Source organism: Falco peregrinus, chromosome 3 (assembly GCF_023634155.1).
Source record: "Falco peregrinus isolate bFalPer1 chromosome 3, bFalPer1.pri, whole genome shotgun sequence".
Classification (NCBI taxonomy): Eukaryota; Metazoa; Chordata; class Aves; order Falconiformes; family Falconidae; genus Falco; species Falco peregrinus.
This window is the reverse complement of record NC_073723.1, coordinates 116,116,845-116,136,696: the sequence shown is the minus strand read 5'-3', so window position 1 is coordinate 116,136,696 and position 19,852 is coordinate 116,116,845. Positions and strand designations below refer to the sequence as shown.

The 19,852-nt window shown below is 53.2% G+C and overlaps 1 protein-coding gene across 3 annotated transcripts in view; it reads left to right on the top strand.

Annotated features, from left to right (window-relative positions):
• The first annotated feature begins 8,065 nt into the window (after positions 1-8,065).
• The window catches only part of RPS6KA1 (ribosomal protein S6 kinase A1), a 41,425-nt gene continuing 29,638 nt past the window's right edge, over positions 8,066-19,852 (top strand). Inside the window, exons 1-2 of one of the 3 annotated variants that reach the window (XM_055799473.1) lie at positions 8,066-8,202; positions 14,243-14,287. In XM_055799473.1, coding sequence (XP_055655448.1) covers positions 8,140-8,202; positions 14,243-14,287 — 108 coding nt within the window. In that variant the 5' untranslated portion in view covers positions 8,066-8,139. Of the gene's footprint in view, positions 8,203-14,242; positions 14,288-14,398; positions 14,432-19,852 lie in introns of those variants that run through there. The other 2 variants (XM_055799474.1, XM_055799479.1) reach the window with 2 other exon arrangements.

Below are 19,852 nucleotides of genomic sequence, written 5' to 3'. Positions count from 1 at the left end.
CTTCTGAAGCGCTTCTGTTGGCGGATGAGCTTGTGCCAGGAGTGAGCTGGTGACCCTGTAGAAGGGTTGTTTATCTGTTGGTGATGGGCTCCCATATTCATTTCCAAGGAGCTGGCAAACAGCTGCCAAAAAACCGCTTTCTGTCTCTGTTGATCAATATTACCTTTCAACAAGTATGTGGTGTTACCGAGTGTTAACAGCTATAATAGCACTACGTTTCTTACGCTATTTTAAGGACTGTAGCATACCCCAGAGTCCTTGTATTTGAGAGAAGACTTTTGAGTTAAATAATGTTTCATCAGTTGTTATTCATTATCCATTTCCAACGTGCTGACCCTACTCCCACCGTATCTCACGCTGGACCACTTCCATAGGACATTTATCTTCAACATTATATTAGTGCTTCTGAGGCTGAGGGGGGGGAAAATGATTCTGGGCAGACTGCAAATAGCAAAATAAGACAGCAGGTCTGGCCAGGGCTTTCCGAAAGGAGGTTGTGAGCAAATATCCGATTTCCCACAGGAGAAGGGCAAAAGGAGTCGCTACCTGCCGTGCAAGTCTCTTTTTTTTGCTGTCACTGAAGTCAGCAGCAAAACTCAAACCAGCTTCCAGAGTCAGAACCTTTCAAAATGCTGACTGCCTCTGGCAAAGCAAAACCTTTAGTGATATAATGTAGCGTGCACTGAGGCTTTTATTTATGTCACTGTCGGGTGACGAGGTATCTGTTGCATCAAGTTTTTACTTTGTAAATCACCATTCCTCTGTGGATGGAGATGCCCCTGCGAGCAGAGCAGCGGCCAGCGAGATGGCAGGTCCCACCAATGGTGGGGACACATCCCTTGAGCACGTGGGTGCTGGAGGTTTTTCTGTGCCTTCAGCGGTCTTTGATTATTTTATTTTTTTTTAATGTGCTTATTTTATGAATTCTTGAGTATGAATGTTGGGACACATTTCTCTAAAAAATATATATTTTTTTAGTAACACTTTACCATCTGAGCGGCACTACCCTCCCCTCTTTGCAGCGACAGAGGAAAGACACAGCCGCAGCATGACAAAGAGATGGCTTTTGATCACACGGTGCCCACAAAGTTTCTTGGCAGAAAACGTAAGCTTTGTGCTTTTGATCTTAGAAATTATCTTTCCTGAGCAATTCTGGAATACGACAGTGAAATGAGAGCAGCACGCGAGAATCAGGCAGGTGGATTTCTAGCTTGCTAATGGAAAACCCTTTGGGCTGAGCTTTGAATGCCTGTATGGGCGCTAGAGAGTGATTCTGAAAGAGGATTTTTCTAGTTAAGGATCAAGTGGTTCCTCCCTCATCAGCAGAGGTGTAAGTACTCCAGGTAAACGCACTGAGAAATGCTCCAAGCCTCTCCTCAGAGAGCCAGAAAAGGCCCAGTCCTCACCTTTCTAATATAAACCACAAGTGCCTCTCTTGGAGAGAAGAATGCCTAAAGAGCAGTCTCCAAGCTCCTTTCTTTTGCTCATCATGAAGGTGAGAGGAGGAAAAGAGCAATGTGAATAGTCAAGCAGCAAATTACCAACCACATGTCTTTCCGCACCGTTTTACGGCGTGCTGTGAGACATGCAAAACTGCAAAATACCGAAGAGCCTCACTAACTGCAGAACCTGTTTGGGTTTTTTGTTGTTGTAACGCTGATGAGGGCCGGACAGGTTCCTGTTTGCCAAGTAATTGGGTTTCTGACATCCCTGAACCCGTTGTGCCTTTTGTTCGCTCCCCAACAAGAAAACCATTGAGCACCGTGTAGATGTATCTGCTGCCGGACCGTGCAAGCCAGCTGAGTCGTAGCCGTGCGGCTGCGCTGCCTGGATCAGTTTCTAAAAGACAGAAAACAAGAATTACTAGAAGCTGGAGACCTGCTTCCCTCTCCCTAAATGATGAAGGCATCTCTTTCCCACAGCTCTCTAACTAAGAACCTCGTGCTTGTATTTTGGCTTCCTACCTAGTGCAATTGGTTATTATGCCAAAATAGTCCCAGTCAGGATCATTTCTCATCTTTTGGAAGTTTATTTCTCTGGTTATTTTTGGGGACGTGGCTTTTCAAGACTGGGTGTCTGCAACAGGCTCTGTTTCGTAAGAGGGCTGAGAAGTAAAATGCTGCCAGTCATGGGTGTATCAGTCTTAAATCAGAAATAAAGTTTGGGTTTTCCACTAAGGAAAATAGTCTATTGGGGGTCTTTAGGCTTCTCATCAGGATTTCTGAAATGCACTTCCAATTTTGAAATTTTTTCTTTTCCTTCATCTTTTTTTTTTTTTTTTTTTTTTTTAAACTTTGAAAGATGGCATCCCAAGCTGTGGAATGGGGTAATTAGGAACGGGTATTTGTGTGTGCCCTCTATTAAGCAGGACCAGACTTGTTCAGCTGCATGATGTAGGCTTGAGACCGCGAACGCTGGAATGACATTTCCCTCTCGCTGGAGCTGGGTTTCTGTTGAAATGTGCTTTTGTTTTCCCCTACCCTGTCTGGAGAAACTGGGACCCGTGTGCTCTGTAAGTAGCACAAAACTGAGGGCATCTATTTGTATCCACTTAAAAGCCCCATCGCTTGTTTACAAGTTCTTAAGTCTAAAAGAACCATAAACCCGACTGTGCTTAGCACTGCTGTTTGCTCAGCTTCTCCCTGCCGAGGGGACAGTGAACACAGGCCCGCCAGTTTCGCTTCTGTTTACACTTTCTGATAGTTTTCTCTTTCATGTTATCACTCCCTCGCACAGTGCTACACCGAAATAAACTACAAACGTACCCGTGTGCTAATTAAAAAAAAAAAAAAAAATTCTGGATGACTCGCTGGAAATAACTTACCACCTGGGCTGCAAATCTGCTTTAAAAATTAACAAACAAACAAACAAAAAAACCAACCCAAAGCAATCGCTTGTGTTTTAGATGGGGGTTTTTAAAAGCCTTTTTCCAGTGTAGCTGGAGCCAGGCTTGACCCTCTGGGGTTTTGGCACAAGAGCTGAAGTGGCTGGAGCTGGCGGAGCTCTGGGGGTGCTCAGGCAGCAGCAAGAGCGTGTGGCTGGTGGAGTCCGAGGGTCACGGCTTGTCCTGAATCCAAAAGGCTCGGGGAGAGCAAAGCTGAACGGGCTGTGAACGCAGCCCCTCTGCGGTCCCTGGGCATAGGCAAAGGTTAGGGGAGGACCAGATGCATTTGGGCAGAGCATCGTCAGGCTTGCATAGCCCAAATACCAGCAAGGCCAGTCAGCTCCCACCCTCCCCCCAGATGATGTTGGGAAGAGATGATGAAACAGATGATTTTTCTCCTCTGGCTTGGGTGTGAAGGGTTGTGTTCTGCACGGGAGCAGGAGCAGACCACCACTTGTTTCTTTGCATCCAGGAAAGGGAAGGTAACTGATACAGGAGACCGACAGCGATTGTATCCATGACAACCAGCAGATACGGCCTCGCTGCCTGGCAGCTCCTTCCCCATCACCCCCTCTGCCTTCCCAGGGCCAGCCCAGCTCCAACAGCCCCTCTTCTCAAGTCAGTGTTCCTCAGAGAGGTGCAAAAATCACAAACTGAGCATCTTTCCCGGAGCCAACAGTTTCACCACATCTGCTGGCAAAACTCTCCCTGGCTTGAGCTGGGTGTGCTTCCCCCCCGGGAGCTGTTTCAGAAGATGGGGGCCGTGGGGGGCCGGCGTGGTTTACAGCAGCACCAGGCAGCAGGAAGGTGGGCTTAGCAGACTGAGAGTTTGCAGAACCAGCAGGCAGAATGCAGCGTGCTCTGCAAAAGAAGGAGTTTCAGATGTGCTGGATGCCTTCAGAAATGCAAGGGAGCGGAGCAGGGCAGCGTGATGCTCACCCCTGCGGGAAGCATCGGCAGAGGGTGAAGGTGTTTGCTGCGTGAATGAGCCTTCAGCCCGCAGAAAGCCCGGCACCCCGCACTGCTCTCATCCCGCTGCCTGCTCGCTGTGGCTGCTGCCTTCCGACCCTGCCTGGACCTGCCTGGGAAAACGCCGGCATCTGAGGCAGCTGCAATCGCACGCGGCACTAAGGGACGGAAAGAAATTTGTTGGAAAAGCAAAAAGCCATCCTGCTGTTACACACAGCCCGAGCTTCTCGTTTCCAGGGCCCCTGCTTTATATCTTCGGTGTGGTGTTTGTGCCACGCTAAGGAAAAATGTGTCTCTGGGATCAAAACAATGTGATCTATCCTCTCGTTCTTCCTAGTGGCAAAACAAAGCAGAAGAGGCAAGGAAATAAGATTGTGAGTTGAGTGCTGGGGCTTAGGAGACAGGACGTGGAGTTCAAGTTCTGCCCTGGCAACATATTGAAAACATGACTCGGTTTCCCCATTAGTACAGCGGGAATAACATTGAGCTACAGAACCGATTAGTCAAACTTCAAAATACAAAGAGGGTTGCTGCGAGCTCTGATTAAACATCTGTTTTAGTGTAAACACAAAACGGATTACACAAGTCTGTAAATTGTCGCAGGCGTTTGGGACTCAGCCTCGCGTGTTCTCGTGCCTGTGAGCTTTTTGCATTTCCTTGTATGTGTAAAAGCAGCGTAGCCCAGGGCAGGCAGCGAACGGGAGATGCTCCCTGGCTTCTGTAAGAAGAAGGAATATGGTGAGCCGTGGGAGCGCCGGGTCACTGTCTGGTTAGGTGGAGAATTGCCTGGGCAGCTTTTGGAATCATAAGCAAAAGTTGGATCTGGTGATGTGGGTAAGAACCGGTGTCGGTACTGCCTGCTTTGGAAGTGCTTCTTTGGGGGTAACTGGCCTAATGAGCGTGTCAGCCCTGCTGGAAAGGAAAACGTTACCCACCAAAAGCCAGCCAGCTGCAGAGGCAAAAATATCTAGTGTCGTATTTGAGGAGGATTTGCTGTTTTAAAAACTGCAGCATTTTGAATTTTCAGCAAATGCAATAGTGACAAAAGGGCCGCCCGACTGATCTGTTTACCACAGCAGCAGCTCTCCCCAGCCTGCAACTGTCTCAGAAAAAATACGTTCTAATCACTGTATTTAGCCGTGACAGTCACCCAAACAGCAGACTCCGCGGCTCAGCTCCGAAGAACGCCGTTTGTACCCTGCGTTCAGGATAGGGGTTGCGTTTTGTAGCTGTTCTTTGACTAGGAAATAATAAACCCTGGGGGGAGACCACTGCCTCATTTCTCTTACCCAAACGTCCCGCCCCAGGCTCCCCAGCAATCTTGCGTAGCACATTTCACATTCTGTTAATTAATTCAGCGTTATCTGGTGCAGGAGCCGAGGGAAGGTCGGTCTGACAACAGGTAGCTTCTGCCAGCAGCTTCTCTCGCTCTCTGAGAGACCTCGGCTTGTCTGCCCGGCGCGGCTGCTGCCTTACTGAGGTGTTCACTAGGCTTTTTCAGGGGGTGTCAGTATAATACTGAGGATGCTGCAGAGCTACCTCAGCAAAATCCTCTCCTATATTTAATAAAAGTAGCTGCAGTGATGCATGGAATAATCATGCACAAATAGTTGGTGGTCTCCCCAATATCTTTCATTTGCTGTTTTCTTAAAAGAAGCGGGCGGGATAATTTGGTCATTTTATTTAGGTGCAGTGGCACCCCCGGGTTTGGAGCCACCTTTTCCTTCCAGCCTAAAGAAGCCATTGCTCCATAAAGCTTCGTAATTCCTGTCTTTGATCAAGTTCACGGTCAGCCTGCCTGTCTTTCTGCTGTGAAATATGAAGGACTTGCTGCATCTCGATGGACCTGCCAGGGGGTGGACGCAGCAGCAGTTCCCATCTCCCCTCTCCAAACTGCGGCAGGTCCCGCTCCGCCTTTTCTGGGCTCCTCCGGGCATCGCTGCAGCCTTTCCCTGTGACCTTGGCCGTGCCCTTGCCTTTCTGTCAGTCCCTGTACCACCCTATAACTTTTCAACATCTCAAAAGTAATTAATCTGTAACTTTTTTTTTTTTTTTTAACTGTTTATAATAACAGTCCTGACCTTGGAGTCAGCAGTTTCCCAGAAGTTAATGACCAGCCTGGCTGAGCCTGCTCAGCACCTGATCCTGCCCTGCATAACCCGCCTTGGGAGCTGGGAGGTGTTTGGTGGATTCCTGGTGGGAAATGGCCTTTGTGGCTGGCACGAAATAATTTTCCTGATGGGAAATGGCCTTTGTGCCTGGCGTAACGGCTTCAATATCGCCCGCGGGCTTGTCACCCCAGTGGGAAGCTCCAGGTGCGCTGGGATGCGATGCCCAAAGGTGGGATTCATGGGGCCTGGCATTAAAGCGTGGCAGGTCACCGAGCAGTGTCTGGGTTTATTCTCCTTCCAGAAAGGAGGCAGGAGCACTGTCCCACGCTCCCCTCCCCCCCATTCCCACTCCAGACCTGCCTGATGCGTGCAGGGCAGGAGGAAAGGGAGATGCGTTCTGCAAACAGACGAAGAAGGTAGATGGGATGCCGGTATTGCCATCGTGGCATTATCGATGCCGTTCGAAGCAGGTTGCAGCAGCTGGAGGATGGATGTAAGCAGACGGCACGCCGCGTGCCCGGCAATAAGGAGAAATTATGGGTAGCTTTGGAGCCGAATGACTGACTCTCCACAAGAGCTGCTTCAGCTTGCTCCAACGCTAAGTGACATGAGTTTAATTGGCTATAACAGGACCTCACTTAGTACCAGTCGGGTGGATGCGTGTTATTTAATGCCTTCATCTGGGGCTCCAACACTTACGGCACAGAGGGGGGCTCTGCGCGCAGGACCTGGAGGCAGCAGTTCCCAGGCTTGGCTCAAACACCATCACTGTGGGAACTTTCCTTGCTCGATTCCCCCCACATGCCAAAAAGGTGACAGCCCCCGCCTGAATCACGAACAGGTCCTGATGATGATTTACAGATTAGCTTCAAGTGCTGTGAAGATTATCTGCAATTTTTCCAAGACCTGAGCTCTAATTCAGCTTTTTTGGCGCTGGCTGCCCTCTCCAAGCAGGCTGAGGGCTGCACCGGGCTGCTGCCCTGGGGATGCGACCCCAGCGGCGTGTGCTTTCACTCGGGCTCATTAAACATTTCCAGCCACACCTTGATGAAGTCAGCCCTTAGCCATGCATCCTTTCAAAATGATTTTTTTTTCTCTTTAACGATTTTATAACGAAACATAAAAACACAGTGCTTTGGGTAGAATGTGAGTAGAAAAAAAAAATCATTTTCTAATAGGGGAAACCCTGGTGGGTGAGGAGGGCGTGAATTACCGACAGTGGTGCTTAAGGCATCTTTCCTCGGAGGCTCTCTGAGCACCCTGGAAAGGTGGGTATGGTTTTTATCCCTGGTTGGGTTGTTTGTGGTTTTTTGGGGGGGGGAGGGGGGGGTGTTAAACTGCAGGCGGTGATGAGCAGTGACTCATTGCACATCTCAAACTTGGAATCCGGATTTCCCAGAGCAGTTTCCTGCTTGAAGCAGAGATCTGAACTGTGTCACCGAGTTTATCCCGGCCACCTCTGCTGCTGGTGATGCTGCACAGAGCTGGGCATCCCAGCAGGGAGAACCAGATCCTCTTCCCAAGGCCCAGAAGAGCCGGACACTCGGTGCCAGCTGTTTTCAAGGAGACATCCCGGTTCCTGGAGCCTTGGGGGGTTCCCTTGGTGGACACCAGTGTAGCGGCTGCTCCTCTCGCTTTGCAGGGAGTGGGCAGCAGCCCCCCAGCTTCACAAGCTGTTGCCATCCCAGATATTGCACCGTGCAGCAGGGGGAGGGAGTGACACACGCACCCCCAAAGGGACCCCCTCTTAAGGGGACACCCCCCGGAGGGAACTCCCCCTTGAAGGGACCACCCCCCCCCCCCCCTTGAAGGGACAACCCCCCAAAGGGACCTCCTCTTGAAGGTACACCCCCACGGAGGGACCACACACCCCCTTGAAGGGACCACACACCCCCTTGAAGGGACACCCCCCTGGAGGGACTCCCCCTTAAAGGGACACCCCTCCTCAAGGGACCCCCCCCCCCCTCGCTGCCCGCGGAAGGACGCGTGTGCCATGGCGCCCCGCTCGGCACCGCCACCCCCTGCCCGGGGGGCGCCTTAGGGCGGGGTCCCACCGCCCCGCCCCGCCCCCCCCCGCTCGGGGGCGGAGCCGCCCCGCCCCGCCGCTCCCGGCCCGGCCCGGGGAGCCGGTGGCCAGCGCCGCGCCCGCCAGCCCCGCGGGGCACCGGCGGCAGCATGCCGCTCGCCCAGCTGCCCGAGCCCTGGCCCGCCATGGAGCTGGTGCATCTGGACACGGAGGTGAGCGGGACACCGGTTCCCCCCGGCCGAGGGGGGGGGGGGGGGCTCCGGGCCGCGCGCACCCCCCCGCAGCATCCCAGGGGGCTCCGCCGAACAAAGGAGCGGCCGGCCTGGCTTCCCCGGCGGGGCTGCCGGGACCCCAACCCCGGGGGGCGGCTGGGGGAGGCTGGGGGCTCGGGGAGGGGGGGGGTCGGGCCGTGCGGGCCGGGCTCGGCGGAGGCAGCCTGCCGGCACGCGCGCTCCGGCGGGGGCAACCGGGAAGGAGCAAATGGCCCGCGGTCTGGGGTCGCCCCCGCTCCTCATCTGCTCGCCCAGGCCTGTGGCTCAAACTCCGAGCCCGCTCCTGCGGCACTTGGCAGCCTCTGCGCTGCCCCCCCCCAGCTCTGCGCCGTCCCAGCCGGGTGTGCAGGATGGTGCCCAGCGCCCGTCCGTGTCTGCAGGCGAGTGCCACGGCCCCGCGGGGGTTTGCTCAGACTTCGGTGCTTTCCCATGGCTTTGGCCGGGTTCGGTGCTGCCCCGCTCCTCCGGCACGCCTAGGGATGTCGCGGTGGTTAATTGGTCACATTTGCTGGTTCCTATTTGAAGTCGCCTCTTGGGCGATCTCGGATCTGTGCTTCGAGTGGTGGCAGCGTGGCACCGGGCAGCAGGGGGGTCTGCAGCCATCGGGGCGAGGTTGCCCAGTTTCCATCGGCCACCCAGTTTCTATCAGCCAGGTACAGCGTGGCATCTCCCAGAGACCCCCGGTGCGGGCAGGGTGCTGTGCCGAGGGGCCGTGGGTGCTGGCGCGAGGGTGTGGTGGGCTGTGCTTGGGGCACGGGGATGGGTTTGGGCTCGAAGGTGGGAGAGGAGGGAATTCCTGCGGTGACTTGATCGCGATTCCTGGGACCACGTCGTGTGCTCAGCGCTGGGTGTAGATATCGCTGGCAGGGAGGGCTCTTTATTTGGGATTTCTCCATTCCCAAGTGGGAATAGAGCCTGGGAAGCCAGGAAATGCAACTGGTCACGGGAGGCAGCGAACGCCAGTGCCCTGGGCGGCGAATGCCATGGGTGAGATTGATTTACTGCTTAATCCCAGCTCTCCCAGGTGCTGGGCAGGCGCTGTGTCAGCATCACGGGATCTCGCGGCCGGGGGGATCCGGTGTAGCTCTTGGCTCAGGTCAGCGGTGAAGGTGATGGTGGCAGCCATGAGGGCTGTTTTCCCCATTGCATTGGTAACGGGTGTGTTAATTGTGAATGGAACTGGGAGGGTCTGGCCCTGGCCTCTGTGCTGTCCCCTTCCCCCACCTCGGCCGGGGGTCAGGGTCAGGAGCCGCTTGCAGGTGATATTGCTGCGGGTCAGTCTTTCCACATTGCAAGTGGGACGCTAGCAACTTACCTGCCTTTATTTTTAGGTTGGCAAGTACGTGCATTCGATGTGTTCGTTCAGTGAGGAAAGTAACACAGACGTTAGTCACTGCTCAAGGTGGCTGCCACCACCTGGGCTGGACATTCCAGGTTCCCTGAGATCCAGCAGCAGAAGGGGACTAAGGGCTTGGGGCAGTTTTGCACCTTGAGGCTAAAATCATCAAGGGTAGGGGCCCAAGGAGAAAGTTTTCACCACTCCTGGGCAAGGTGGCACCGCTGGGGAACCGAGGAGACTCTTCTGGAATGCCAGTTACGTCAGTCACCCTGGGATCGCTGCCATCCAGGTTAGGAACTGGCTTCCTCCAACCTTTGCTTTCTGAGTCACGGAGCAGAGGTGCTGTCACCGCGCTGGCGGAGGCATCGGTCCTATTGTGAAGGGGTTTGGGGTTTTTCCACTGGGTCCTATTGTGAAGGGGGTTGGGGTTTTTCCACTGTGCTCCAGAAGCGTTTTCCATCTCTGCTGGGGACAGATCCCAGCTGGTGCCCCTTGTCCCAGCCTGCCGGAATCCAGCCCAGAGCTGTGCTGGGGAAACGTGTGGCAGTGGGAGCTTGCGCTGATCCCCTGCAGGAGGCAAGTCCCTGTGTCCTGGGCACTGAGCTAGCTGCAAAACACTTCTTCCTTCCCCCAGCTCCCTGTCGTTCTCTCGGCTGCTTATTTTATTTAGAATATTGCTTATGTAGTAGAAAAACCTGGCTGGGGCAGAGTACAAGCAATAGTAGAGTGGAATGACTTCATCACCATAGCGATGGATACTGTCATCACGCTGTGCTTTGCTTTAAACTCTTGTTACACAAACGAGCAACACAACTGACAGGGGATTACACCAAACCCAACTACTTCACACTAATTATTTTTGCCTGTATATGTGCATCGTCCTTTACTGAGTAGGAGCTGTTAATGAATAACTATCTTTTTCAAGCATCTTAGCTGAACGGTGCATAAAATGACAATCAAAAGATAGGAGAGGAAGCCGAGCAACTGTTGTCTCTGCTGTGCCTCATGCGTGAACTGCTCGGTCTGTTTGGGCTACTGAGTTCTTGTGGAGACCTTTATTTTTGTAGGATTATTTCCTTTCTCTGAGCTGCAACAGGCGAAATCCATAAATTCCACTTTAATAATAATAATAATGATAATGATAAAAATAAAATGCCTTGTTCTTGTGTCAGACTAGGAGAAGCTCTGGGGCGAGGGGTTTCTTCCCCCTCTCCGTCCTGCTCCAGTGCTTCCCAGTTCAGCCAGCTGGGTGAAAGAGCATCTCTGGGTACCTGGTGCCCTTGTCATGTTGTATTTGGGCATCTCCAAAGTGACTAGTCAAACCCCAGAGGTCCAGAAATAGCAGCAGGCAGCTTTTCTAACAGAGCTGTTGATAATCCAGGGTGGCTTGTGCGGATGGCACTAACTACAGGGTGCAGCCCTCTCTGGTGGCAGGAGTGGGCACCGTCTCACACGGTCCTGCTGGGGTGCAACTCGTCGGGGTTTCAGATCAGAGCGGCACTGACCTGTTCTCTAAATTGTTCCCTGTGCTGCGGATTATGTGGAATTAAAGGGATTTAAAATGCAAGATGTCCGAAGATAAATATCTCCCAAGTTCAGCCCGGCTGGCAGTTGCGTAACGGAAGGTGTTTGTTCTCCAGGACACTTCCCTGCGTGCTACGGAGGAAGCTCCTCGGGGCAGCATGTGCGCGGAAGGGCTTTGGTACCTGCCGGGCAGTTCTAGCTGGCACTGCCCAGCGGTGCCCTCGCAGCGGCTGCCGCTCCACGTGCCCATCAGATTAGCTCCTAATCCCTGTTTCTGCTCGCCCCAGTGCGGGGCTGGCTGGCAAGCCGCAGGGACAGGCTGCTGGCCCCCGCTGAGGCTCATGCTGCTGCCTTCATGGTAGCCCAAGCTCATTATGGTGCGGGTACCCCAGGGACGGAGCTGTGCCTCCCTCCTGCAGCAGGTATTGTCTGCTTGTGCCTGCAGGGAGATCTTTGGGGTGGCTCTCGAGGCAGGACGGTCAGGAGGCTCCTCTCCAACGCCAGGAACAATGTGCTGGAAGAGGGTGTCTGGCAGGGAGGCAAACACACACGTGCTCGCTAACTCGCTGTGCGTGGCATGCAGGGGAGTGCAGACATAAAACATTTTAAAGAGACAAATGTCAAACCAAGAAACCCGCAAACCATCTCAGCTCTACTTACCACGCAGTGAGTGGCTGTATTTTATCTCGGGAGGTGATGAGCCCGGATCTGTGAGTGTGTTTACATCTTGGATGCTTACAAATGGCTCTTCAATTCCATATGAGGGAATAAGGACTGGGTTTACTCTGGGGTAGAAGGAAGGCGCTTGGCTCTAAATACTGCAGTTCTCTCCTCACCCATCTGCCTTATGTTCGCTTGAGAAAGTGACTGTTCCATCAGGAGCTTCATCCCTCTAAAACCATGGGCCTACATGCCCAGGAAACCTCCCTGGCACGGACACTGCTCTCTTTCTTTCCACATCCCCTCCCTCCCCAGGTAGGATGGATTTCTGTCAACAGCAGCATGTAGGACAAGTGTCTCTCGGGGTCAGGAGCTGATCAAACGCAGCACCCAGGTCTGGTGGGCCCGGAGGAGCACCCGGTGCCTCCTGACTTATCCTTGGAGCTGGGGGGTTGGACAGACCCTGTGTTCATTCGCTGTGTGCTGGTGTCCCCTGGGGAATGAAAGAGCTTGTCCCATGCGCCAGCTCACCCCTCTCCTGACTGCGCCTTGCAGCTCTGCTCTCCAGCCCATGAGCAAGGCACTGCTTCCCTCTGTCCAACATGGACATTCTTCTTCTCAGGCTGGTTTAGAGATAAAGAGCCCTCCCTGAGCTACGGTTTGGGTTAGCAGCCAGTTAGGAATTGGGGATCAGTGCCGGCTGAGCCGGTAAACACGAGCTTGTTTCCAAGTCTGGTTATCTTGAGCGCAGCGTCTCCCTGCTCTCTGTGGAGGCTGTGCGTAAACACAAAGGCTTACTTCACGTCGGAGGTATTCTTCATGCTAACGGCACCAAGAGCTGCATGTAAACATCAGGGCAACGCTCCTCTGGCAGAACTCGGTGTGCTTGCTTTTTTTTTTTTTTTTTTTTTTAAAAATAATTGCTTTTTTCAGTCATTGGCTGAAAATACTGAGGAGCTTAAGCCCAGTTTAAGTTGGTCCTAAGGTGAGTGATGGAGCTTGGAGTGGAGCCGTATAAATGTAAATACTGCAGGGCCAGTGTCAGGCCAAGGGGCAGGCGGTGGTCTCCCCGGCCAGTGGGGTGGTACTCGGCGTCCTGGTAGGACTGAGTTGTTCTGGGGGAGTGGAGACACCTGAAAATGAAGATGGATGGAGATTATTGCACTCACAAGAGTGTGAGCTTGGAAGCACCTGGTGAATGTTGTAGAGGGTGAGTGCAGCATCAGAGGGAGGTTCTCTCAGTGGCCCAAAAGCGCTTTCAAGACCCACAACTGCAAGTTTTGCTTAGAATTAAACGGAAGTAAGTTAAATTTAGCCCAAGGGGGAGAAGGGGATAGTGTAGTCCTAAGGCAGATGTCAGGCTGGTGTCCCCTCAGTTCTCCAGGGAAGGAGTTAGCTTTGCTCCTGTTAGATTCCTGCAAGGCTCTAAGATATAGTCATCTGAGGCTGAAATGCAATTGCATTGCAACTCTTCTCTTGGACCATAACATCTGAAGAGGAGCGAATACATTTGCTGTGCTCTTTCAAAGAAAGAGAGGAATCCCACGATTTTTTGGAGCCTGAGACTATAGTGCAAATTAGATGTCAAAGCAAAATCTTCTTGCCCTTGTTTTTCTCCACAGTCTGCAGAAAACCTTTTGTACGTGCTTATTCTGAGTATCGATGTCTAATTAAATCCCACCCACTTTTGCTCCCGCTGGTTCCTCCAGGCGCAGTGCTGTGCCAAACCCGATACGCCTTCGGCTCAGCGCGTGGTGTGACCGGCTGATGCTCCTCCAGGCGGTTCAGGTCACCCGCTGTGACTTTGTACAGAGCTCCAGCAGCAGAAGCTGGACTTGCCAGCCCCAGGTGGCCCAGAGCCAAGCAGGTGGTGCACATTTCCTGCAGCGGTATCAGCTGCGATAGGGTAATAAATAACTGATAACTGTTCATACGAAAGCCAGCGTCATGGCAAAATGGCTGATAACTGCACTCCAGCACTGCTTTGCTGTCTGCGCCTGATCTCCCCTCCTTGCTTCTCCCTGGGAGGGGGCAGCTCACAGCATGGGTGCAGGGGGGGTGAGATGGTGCGACCACTCAGCTGGGTCTCTGGAGCAGTTCCTCTAGTCCCGAGGATGGGATTCCTGTACCCACTGCCCCAGGGACCCACGCCTGAGGAGTGCAGGGGTGCCGTTCACCCCACGAGCGATGGTCAGTGTGTGAGCAGCCCTAATGATTTCATTTGGGGGTGTGGAGAGATTCTCTGGACAAGAGCCTTTTTTTGTTTTATTTTTTTTTTCTCAATCCTTGGCAGATAGTGTCCCCTAGGTATGTGGGGACTTGTACCATGTCTGAAAGTGGTGTCCCCCCCTTTTTGTCCTGCACGAAGGGCCCTCGGAGCCAACAGCCTTTGTAAGGGGGTGTAAGGAGCGGTCCCGTGCCCGGCATGTGCTAATGGCAGGTTCTTTTCCTTTGCAGAATGGGCAGGCTGCTCCAGAAGAAGGTGGGAATCCTCCATCCAAGGTAAAAATGCTCTGGGGTTACATCTTCAAGGTATCCCTCTGAGCTGCGTGGGGGGCGCGAACTGACTTGGTGAAGGCTTGGGGACGGCTGGTTCTAGATCCTGTAAGCTGCTGCTTTGTGATCTGGATGAGCACATGTGGGAAGGTGAGGGATTGGAGTAGGGGAAAAGATAAACCCTCTTTGTTCCTGCCTCTGTGGTCATCCAAACATATGTGGAAAGTTTCCCAAGGGGCCACCTCGGTCCAGCACGCGGGAGGTGGCCTAGAGGGCGAGGAGCGAGCATCTCTGGGGTTTTCCAGTGCTGTGCTTGCACCTTTCGTGTTGCGATCTTGCCAGGCAGGATGAGAAATACAAGAGTATTTGATGGTTTTGGCACGGCTGCCCTCGCTGAGCACCTGGTAGCTGTTTATTCTCTTGCCTTGGTGGGGCTGGGAGAAGCTCTGCTTCTGTCAGATTTGCCCTCTGCGTCCCCAGTGGCATCAGCTGGGAATGGTGGGGGGAACTGAGCTGCTGTTGTCCGCGTTTGGGCAAGGGTCTTAACCTGCCAGACCTTCTTCAGATACCTAAAGCCCTTCCAGCTCCACACATCAACTTGATTTCTCTGTTGCAAGCCCTCTCCAAGCACACGACTGCGGAGCGATGCTGTTCGTGTGGGCATTTCCTAACTGTGCCCGTAGCTCTCTGTCCTGCGAGACACTGCAGCGTCAAAGAGCCGTCTCAGTACCTTGAAATCGTGAGCCTTTTAGGATTTCCTTTTCTGATCCGTACATACTGTACCCGTGAGGAATGACACAACATGTTGGATTTGGCCGGGCAGACCTTGCCGAACGGGTTGTCAGGAGTCCGTCCTGTGCCTTACCCTCAGCGAGTGCCCTGTAGCAGTTTCTCTCTCTGAATCATCGTCCCTGCTAAAGGCCAGGGGGGCTTATGGCATTGCTTTTCTGGTTGGTTACTGTCATATTTTTAGTAAAAGAAATTTAAACCTAAAAATCAGTTGCCTACCTTTCAGCCAGTTGGGTTTTTTTTGGATCTTATGCTGGACTCCTAGCATTGCCCTTGCGTCTCACCTACCTGCTCTGCATTTCTGTCCTCGTTGCTGGGCTGGCACTTTTCCAGTGGCCTGCGGAGAAATCTGGCGTGGGTCAGATGAACTCAGGTCAATGAGACTGTGCACTTCCCTCCCCTGAGAACAGTGGTTTTACAGTTCTTCACTGTGCCTGCATCTCTGGCATGGAAAACCGAAAGAAAATATCTCTCTTTTCTGGTTGGATTCCAGCTGGATTTCTAAGACTTGAGACTTTGCCTCTTTCATCTTCAAACACTTGGCTCAACTGCCCTCCTGTAAAGGCAGCTGAAGTATGTTGCTTTAAAAACAATCAAAGATTTTTTTTTTTTTCTTTGAAGGACATCGCTGGGGCAAACCCTGGCTGATTCCATCCGTAGATGCAGCCCCACAGAAAGGTCATGCGATAGAGGCCAAGAAAGCGCTTGAGGTTCTCTCTGCTGCTCCGTGTCTGTCCCTCTGGGGGACACGGGCGTGAAGTCCCCATCACAGCTGGGGAGCTGGAGCCGCGCAGGGAAGGCACAAGAGCCTTGTGCTATGTGCAGGTGTCCTGATTTCCACTTTTCCAAGGCACCGTGGACAAAATGCCTGTGAGCGGTGTCCGACAATCCCATTTTCGGTAACCCTTGATCACACGGAGCCTGGCTACATCCTGAAATAACCTTGGTTGCGTTTTCCAAGTTTGTACAAGGTACTTTTGTGACTAGCACTGTCAAATGAAATCCCTGCTACGAACACACACCTCCAACCTCAGGGCAGACCTGAGCCAGCTGCGATGCGGCGGTGGGGTGAGGCGGGCAGCGCGCTGAGCATCTGCGTATTTTCCTGTTCATTTTGGGGGTGGGCAGCAGCAGCAGCTTCTGGCACCGGTGCTGCCTACAGCAAGGGCTGAGGAAGGAGGAGTAAGCGGCAGTAGATGTTGGAGGTTGGCTGTTGCCAAGCTGAAGGTTGTTCAGGATCCCTCCCGTACCCCTCTGTTCTAGCTGTGTGTAGGGAGCTGTAAGGGGACGAGGCACCTCTATTCTGGGTTTGTACTTGCTATCCTTTTGCGGCTAATTCTGCGATCTCTTCTAAAAATAGCCTGAGGCAGCAAGGGTGGCGATTACTCAACACCCACGCAGAAGTGCCATCCCTCCCCTGTCCCTGTAAGTAGGATGCTGCCAGAAGTACAAGCGTTATTTGCCTGGGCAATAACCAAAGACACTTCACGAAGGAGGGAATCCAACAGTTCCTCAAAAGAGTTGGGAACTCCGCAGCTGGGAGCACGAGACCGATGCAGTCTAATGCCTCTGTTGCCACCTCACCTGCTGTGGTGGCACATGGGGGTCTTTGGGCATGAAACGCGATGGCATGGTCACCGCAGAGGTGGCGAGGGGATGTTTCGGGCCAGGCTGGCTGCATTCTGGTACTTTCTAGCAGCCTCTGTAGCTCCAGCGCAGCTTCCTACCAAGGACAGCTGGTGCATTTCACAACTTCTTGTGGATTCCCACCTTTCAAGAACAATTGTGGTACACAAGTCCCTGCAAGCATCCTACCTCAGTGTGTTTATCTGAGTATCTTGGAAATGCCTGCAAGATCTTGCAGGTCGGGCAGAGAGCTGTCTGGAGCATCTGCCTCCCTTTGCACAGTCGCAGGGAAAGGAGCCTGGGTGTGCAGTCAGGGCCATCTGAACAGCATTCCAGCTCTGTGGCCATAAGGAATTCCAAGCCAAACCCTCTCCTGACAGCGAGCACGAACCTAGATTGCTCACATGTACTGAAATCCTTGCCTATCTGGATGTTCCCAGAGTGTCCCTACTGTAAAAGTCTGCAATCTGCCCGGCAATTCTAGCCACATCCCTAAAATCAGATTGCGGATCCAATGCTGCATTGAACATTTGGCAAAGATAAAGTACAAGGATGGCTTTTTGCTTTCTTATTTCCCTCTCCTCTTTGGTCGTGGTGTTTGGCCCTGCCTAAATTAGATGTTGGCTTCAGGATAGCAGCAGCCCAGCTGGTACAAGGTTTCAGCGCAGCGCCTGCACATTCGTATTGGTGGTAGAGGAGCAGGATGGATGCTCGTGGAGCAGCATCTCCGCAGTGCAGAGAGCTCAGGGTCAGTTTTCTTCTTGTTCCGCTTCCTTTAACACAGCCTGGGCTGACGCCGCGAGTGCATCTCCTGCGACAGCCTGGGGGTAACCTCAGCTGCGTCTCTGTGCAGGTGGGGAGCAGGGAGGTCTCTCGCCTTGCTCGCAGGAGCTGCTCTGCCCCAGGGGCTCACCGCAGTGCGGTGCGTTGGTCCCTAGGTACCGACACTCATCCTCTCATGTTCTTTAGGTTTTAATTGTCAGGTAGGCTGAAGATTGGTCCTTGTTCAGCTGGGGAACGGCGACAGAGGGCTTGGATTCAACAGAAAAAAGGAACCTCTCGTAATTGGGGTTTTACAGCCAGCTTGGCTGTGAGGTGAGCTTGTGGTCCCTGAAAGTGCCAAGTGTGAGGAACTATGCATGAAAGTACAACACCCAATTAGTGAAATCACTTCATAATGAAGAGCAGAGGAGTGGGTTTGCAGTGCTGAGTGTGCCCACTCCCTCTCTGGAGGTAACGCTGGTGCAGGCTGGGCGTGCTGATCAGCTTGTTCTTGGGTGATAATCACAGGGCGCGGTGAGAGCTGGGGAAGGGAATTAAGTAACCTCTTGCAGCTCCGCTTTGCACTGTAACAGAGACCCTTGAGAGCAGAGCGAGGGCTTTGCTCTGCTGCAGGCACCTGGCGTGAGGTGCCCTGCCTGCTCGGTGGCTGTTAGGCAACAAACCGCAGTGGGAATGCAGTGAAGGGGAGGGCACGGCTCTTTCCCAGATCTGTATAGCTCCTGCTGATCTGTTCTCGTGTCCTGATGGGTAACGCTTGCAGAAAGGTCCTCCCCTGCAGCAAGGGATAGGCAGGAGCCCTGGACATGGACACTTTTGGCCTGAGAAATAACCTGCATCACCAGCGTGAACATTAGTGTGTGTTGTTCTGGATGAAACACGCTGCTGTAATGCTCGAGTGATGACAAAGTGGAGTCGCAGTCACAGCTCCAAATTGTAATTCTTTGGGATGAGCTGGAGGAAACAGGTTGTACCATCTACCTAGGGTAGCTCTGTGCCAGCCCCCGTATGGTTCGATAGCAGGTGAATGCTGCTAGAAATAAGGCTGGTTCTTGGGTTTGCTACACACCTGCACCTGCGGAGGGACTTGAGCCCAGCACTTCTCACTCCCACCTGCAAACTGGGCAGAACTGGGGCAGCTTTCCTTCAGGCTGGACTTTGCTCCTGGACTTTTGACCTCCAGTTGTGAACTGGGAATTCTTCATGCTTCTCCAGCGGGATGTAAGAGAGGAAGGCTTTGTGCTGCTCCCTCATGCTGGCAGTGCCCAAGGCCAGGTTGGACGGGGCTTGGAGCACCCTGGGCTGGTGGGGGGTGTCCCTGCCCAGGGCAGGGGACCGCAACTGGGTGGGCTTTAAAGTCCCTTCCAACCCAAACCCTTCCGTGATTCTGTGCTCATGGCATACCGCACCAGTGCTGGCTCACAGCTCTGCTTTCCAGCAGTGCCCCTCTCTCCTTCGCCCAGATGTTGCCCTGTGCCTTGCTGCAGGCATCGCTGCCTGCCAGAACATCCACTGACAGTTGTCCCATCTGCTCTGGACCTGCATCACCGAGTGGGTGGTAGAGGGGAAACTTGAAGCACCTTCTCTTTGCAGTGGGGGAGGAAGAAAGAGGCATCCAAGACCTGCTGACCACCAAGGGGCAAGCCCTGTGCGCCCACCTAGTGTTCAGGTGATGGAGGGCTCTCTGTTGCATAGGCTGCATGCTGCCAGCATTGCACGTCAGCTCCAGCTCCAGGTGGAGTGCAGGACAGAAGACATGTCCAGTGGTGTGATCCTCATCAGTATTGGACACCACTCTAATCACGGCCTCTTAACATGAAGGGTTTTAAAACAAACAAGTGAAGTGCTCTGCTTTGAAACGGCCCAGCGTGTTTGCACAGCTGCTGCTGTTTTCTCCAAGAACTGGAAAGCTATCAAATGTGGGAAGAAGCAGGTATCTGAGCAAATCCCTTCTCTGCCCACTGCCCCTTCTTTGTTGCTTCCAGCCAAGAGTGCTCCAGCCAGCCTGGTCCCCCAGGACCGCACAGGACCTGGGATAACCTGCTGGGAGCAGAACATCTCGAGCATGGCATGGTGCTGCCTGGGATCTGCCTCCCGCTCTGCACCGCAGGGACCGGGCTGCAGCTATTGCCACTCTTTAACATTGGGCTTTTTCAGCCTGTCAGTGGTAAAGCTCTTCATTTAAACTGGCTGCTCCATCTTGTCAGCTGAAGTAATCAAGTGGGTTTGTTGTTAAAGCAATGCCTGACAGCTGCCTGGCTTGTTCCTGCCAGAGCGGTTGCTCTTCGTCCTTGGCAAGGCTGGGCTATGGGTAACAGCAAGCTTCTGAGCTCTTAAAAGAAAAAAACAAACCAAACAACAACAAATAAATGCCTG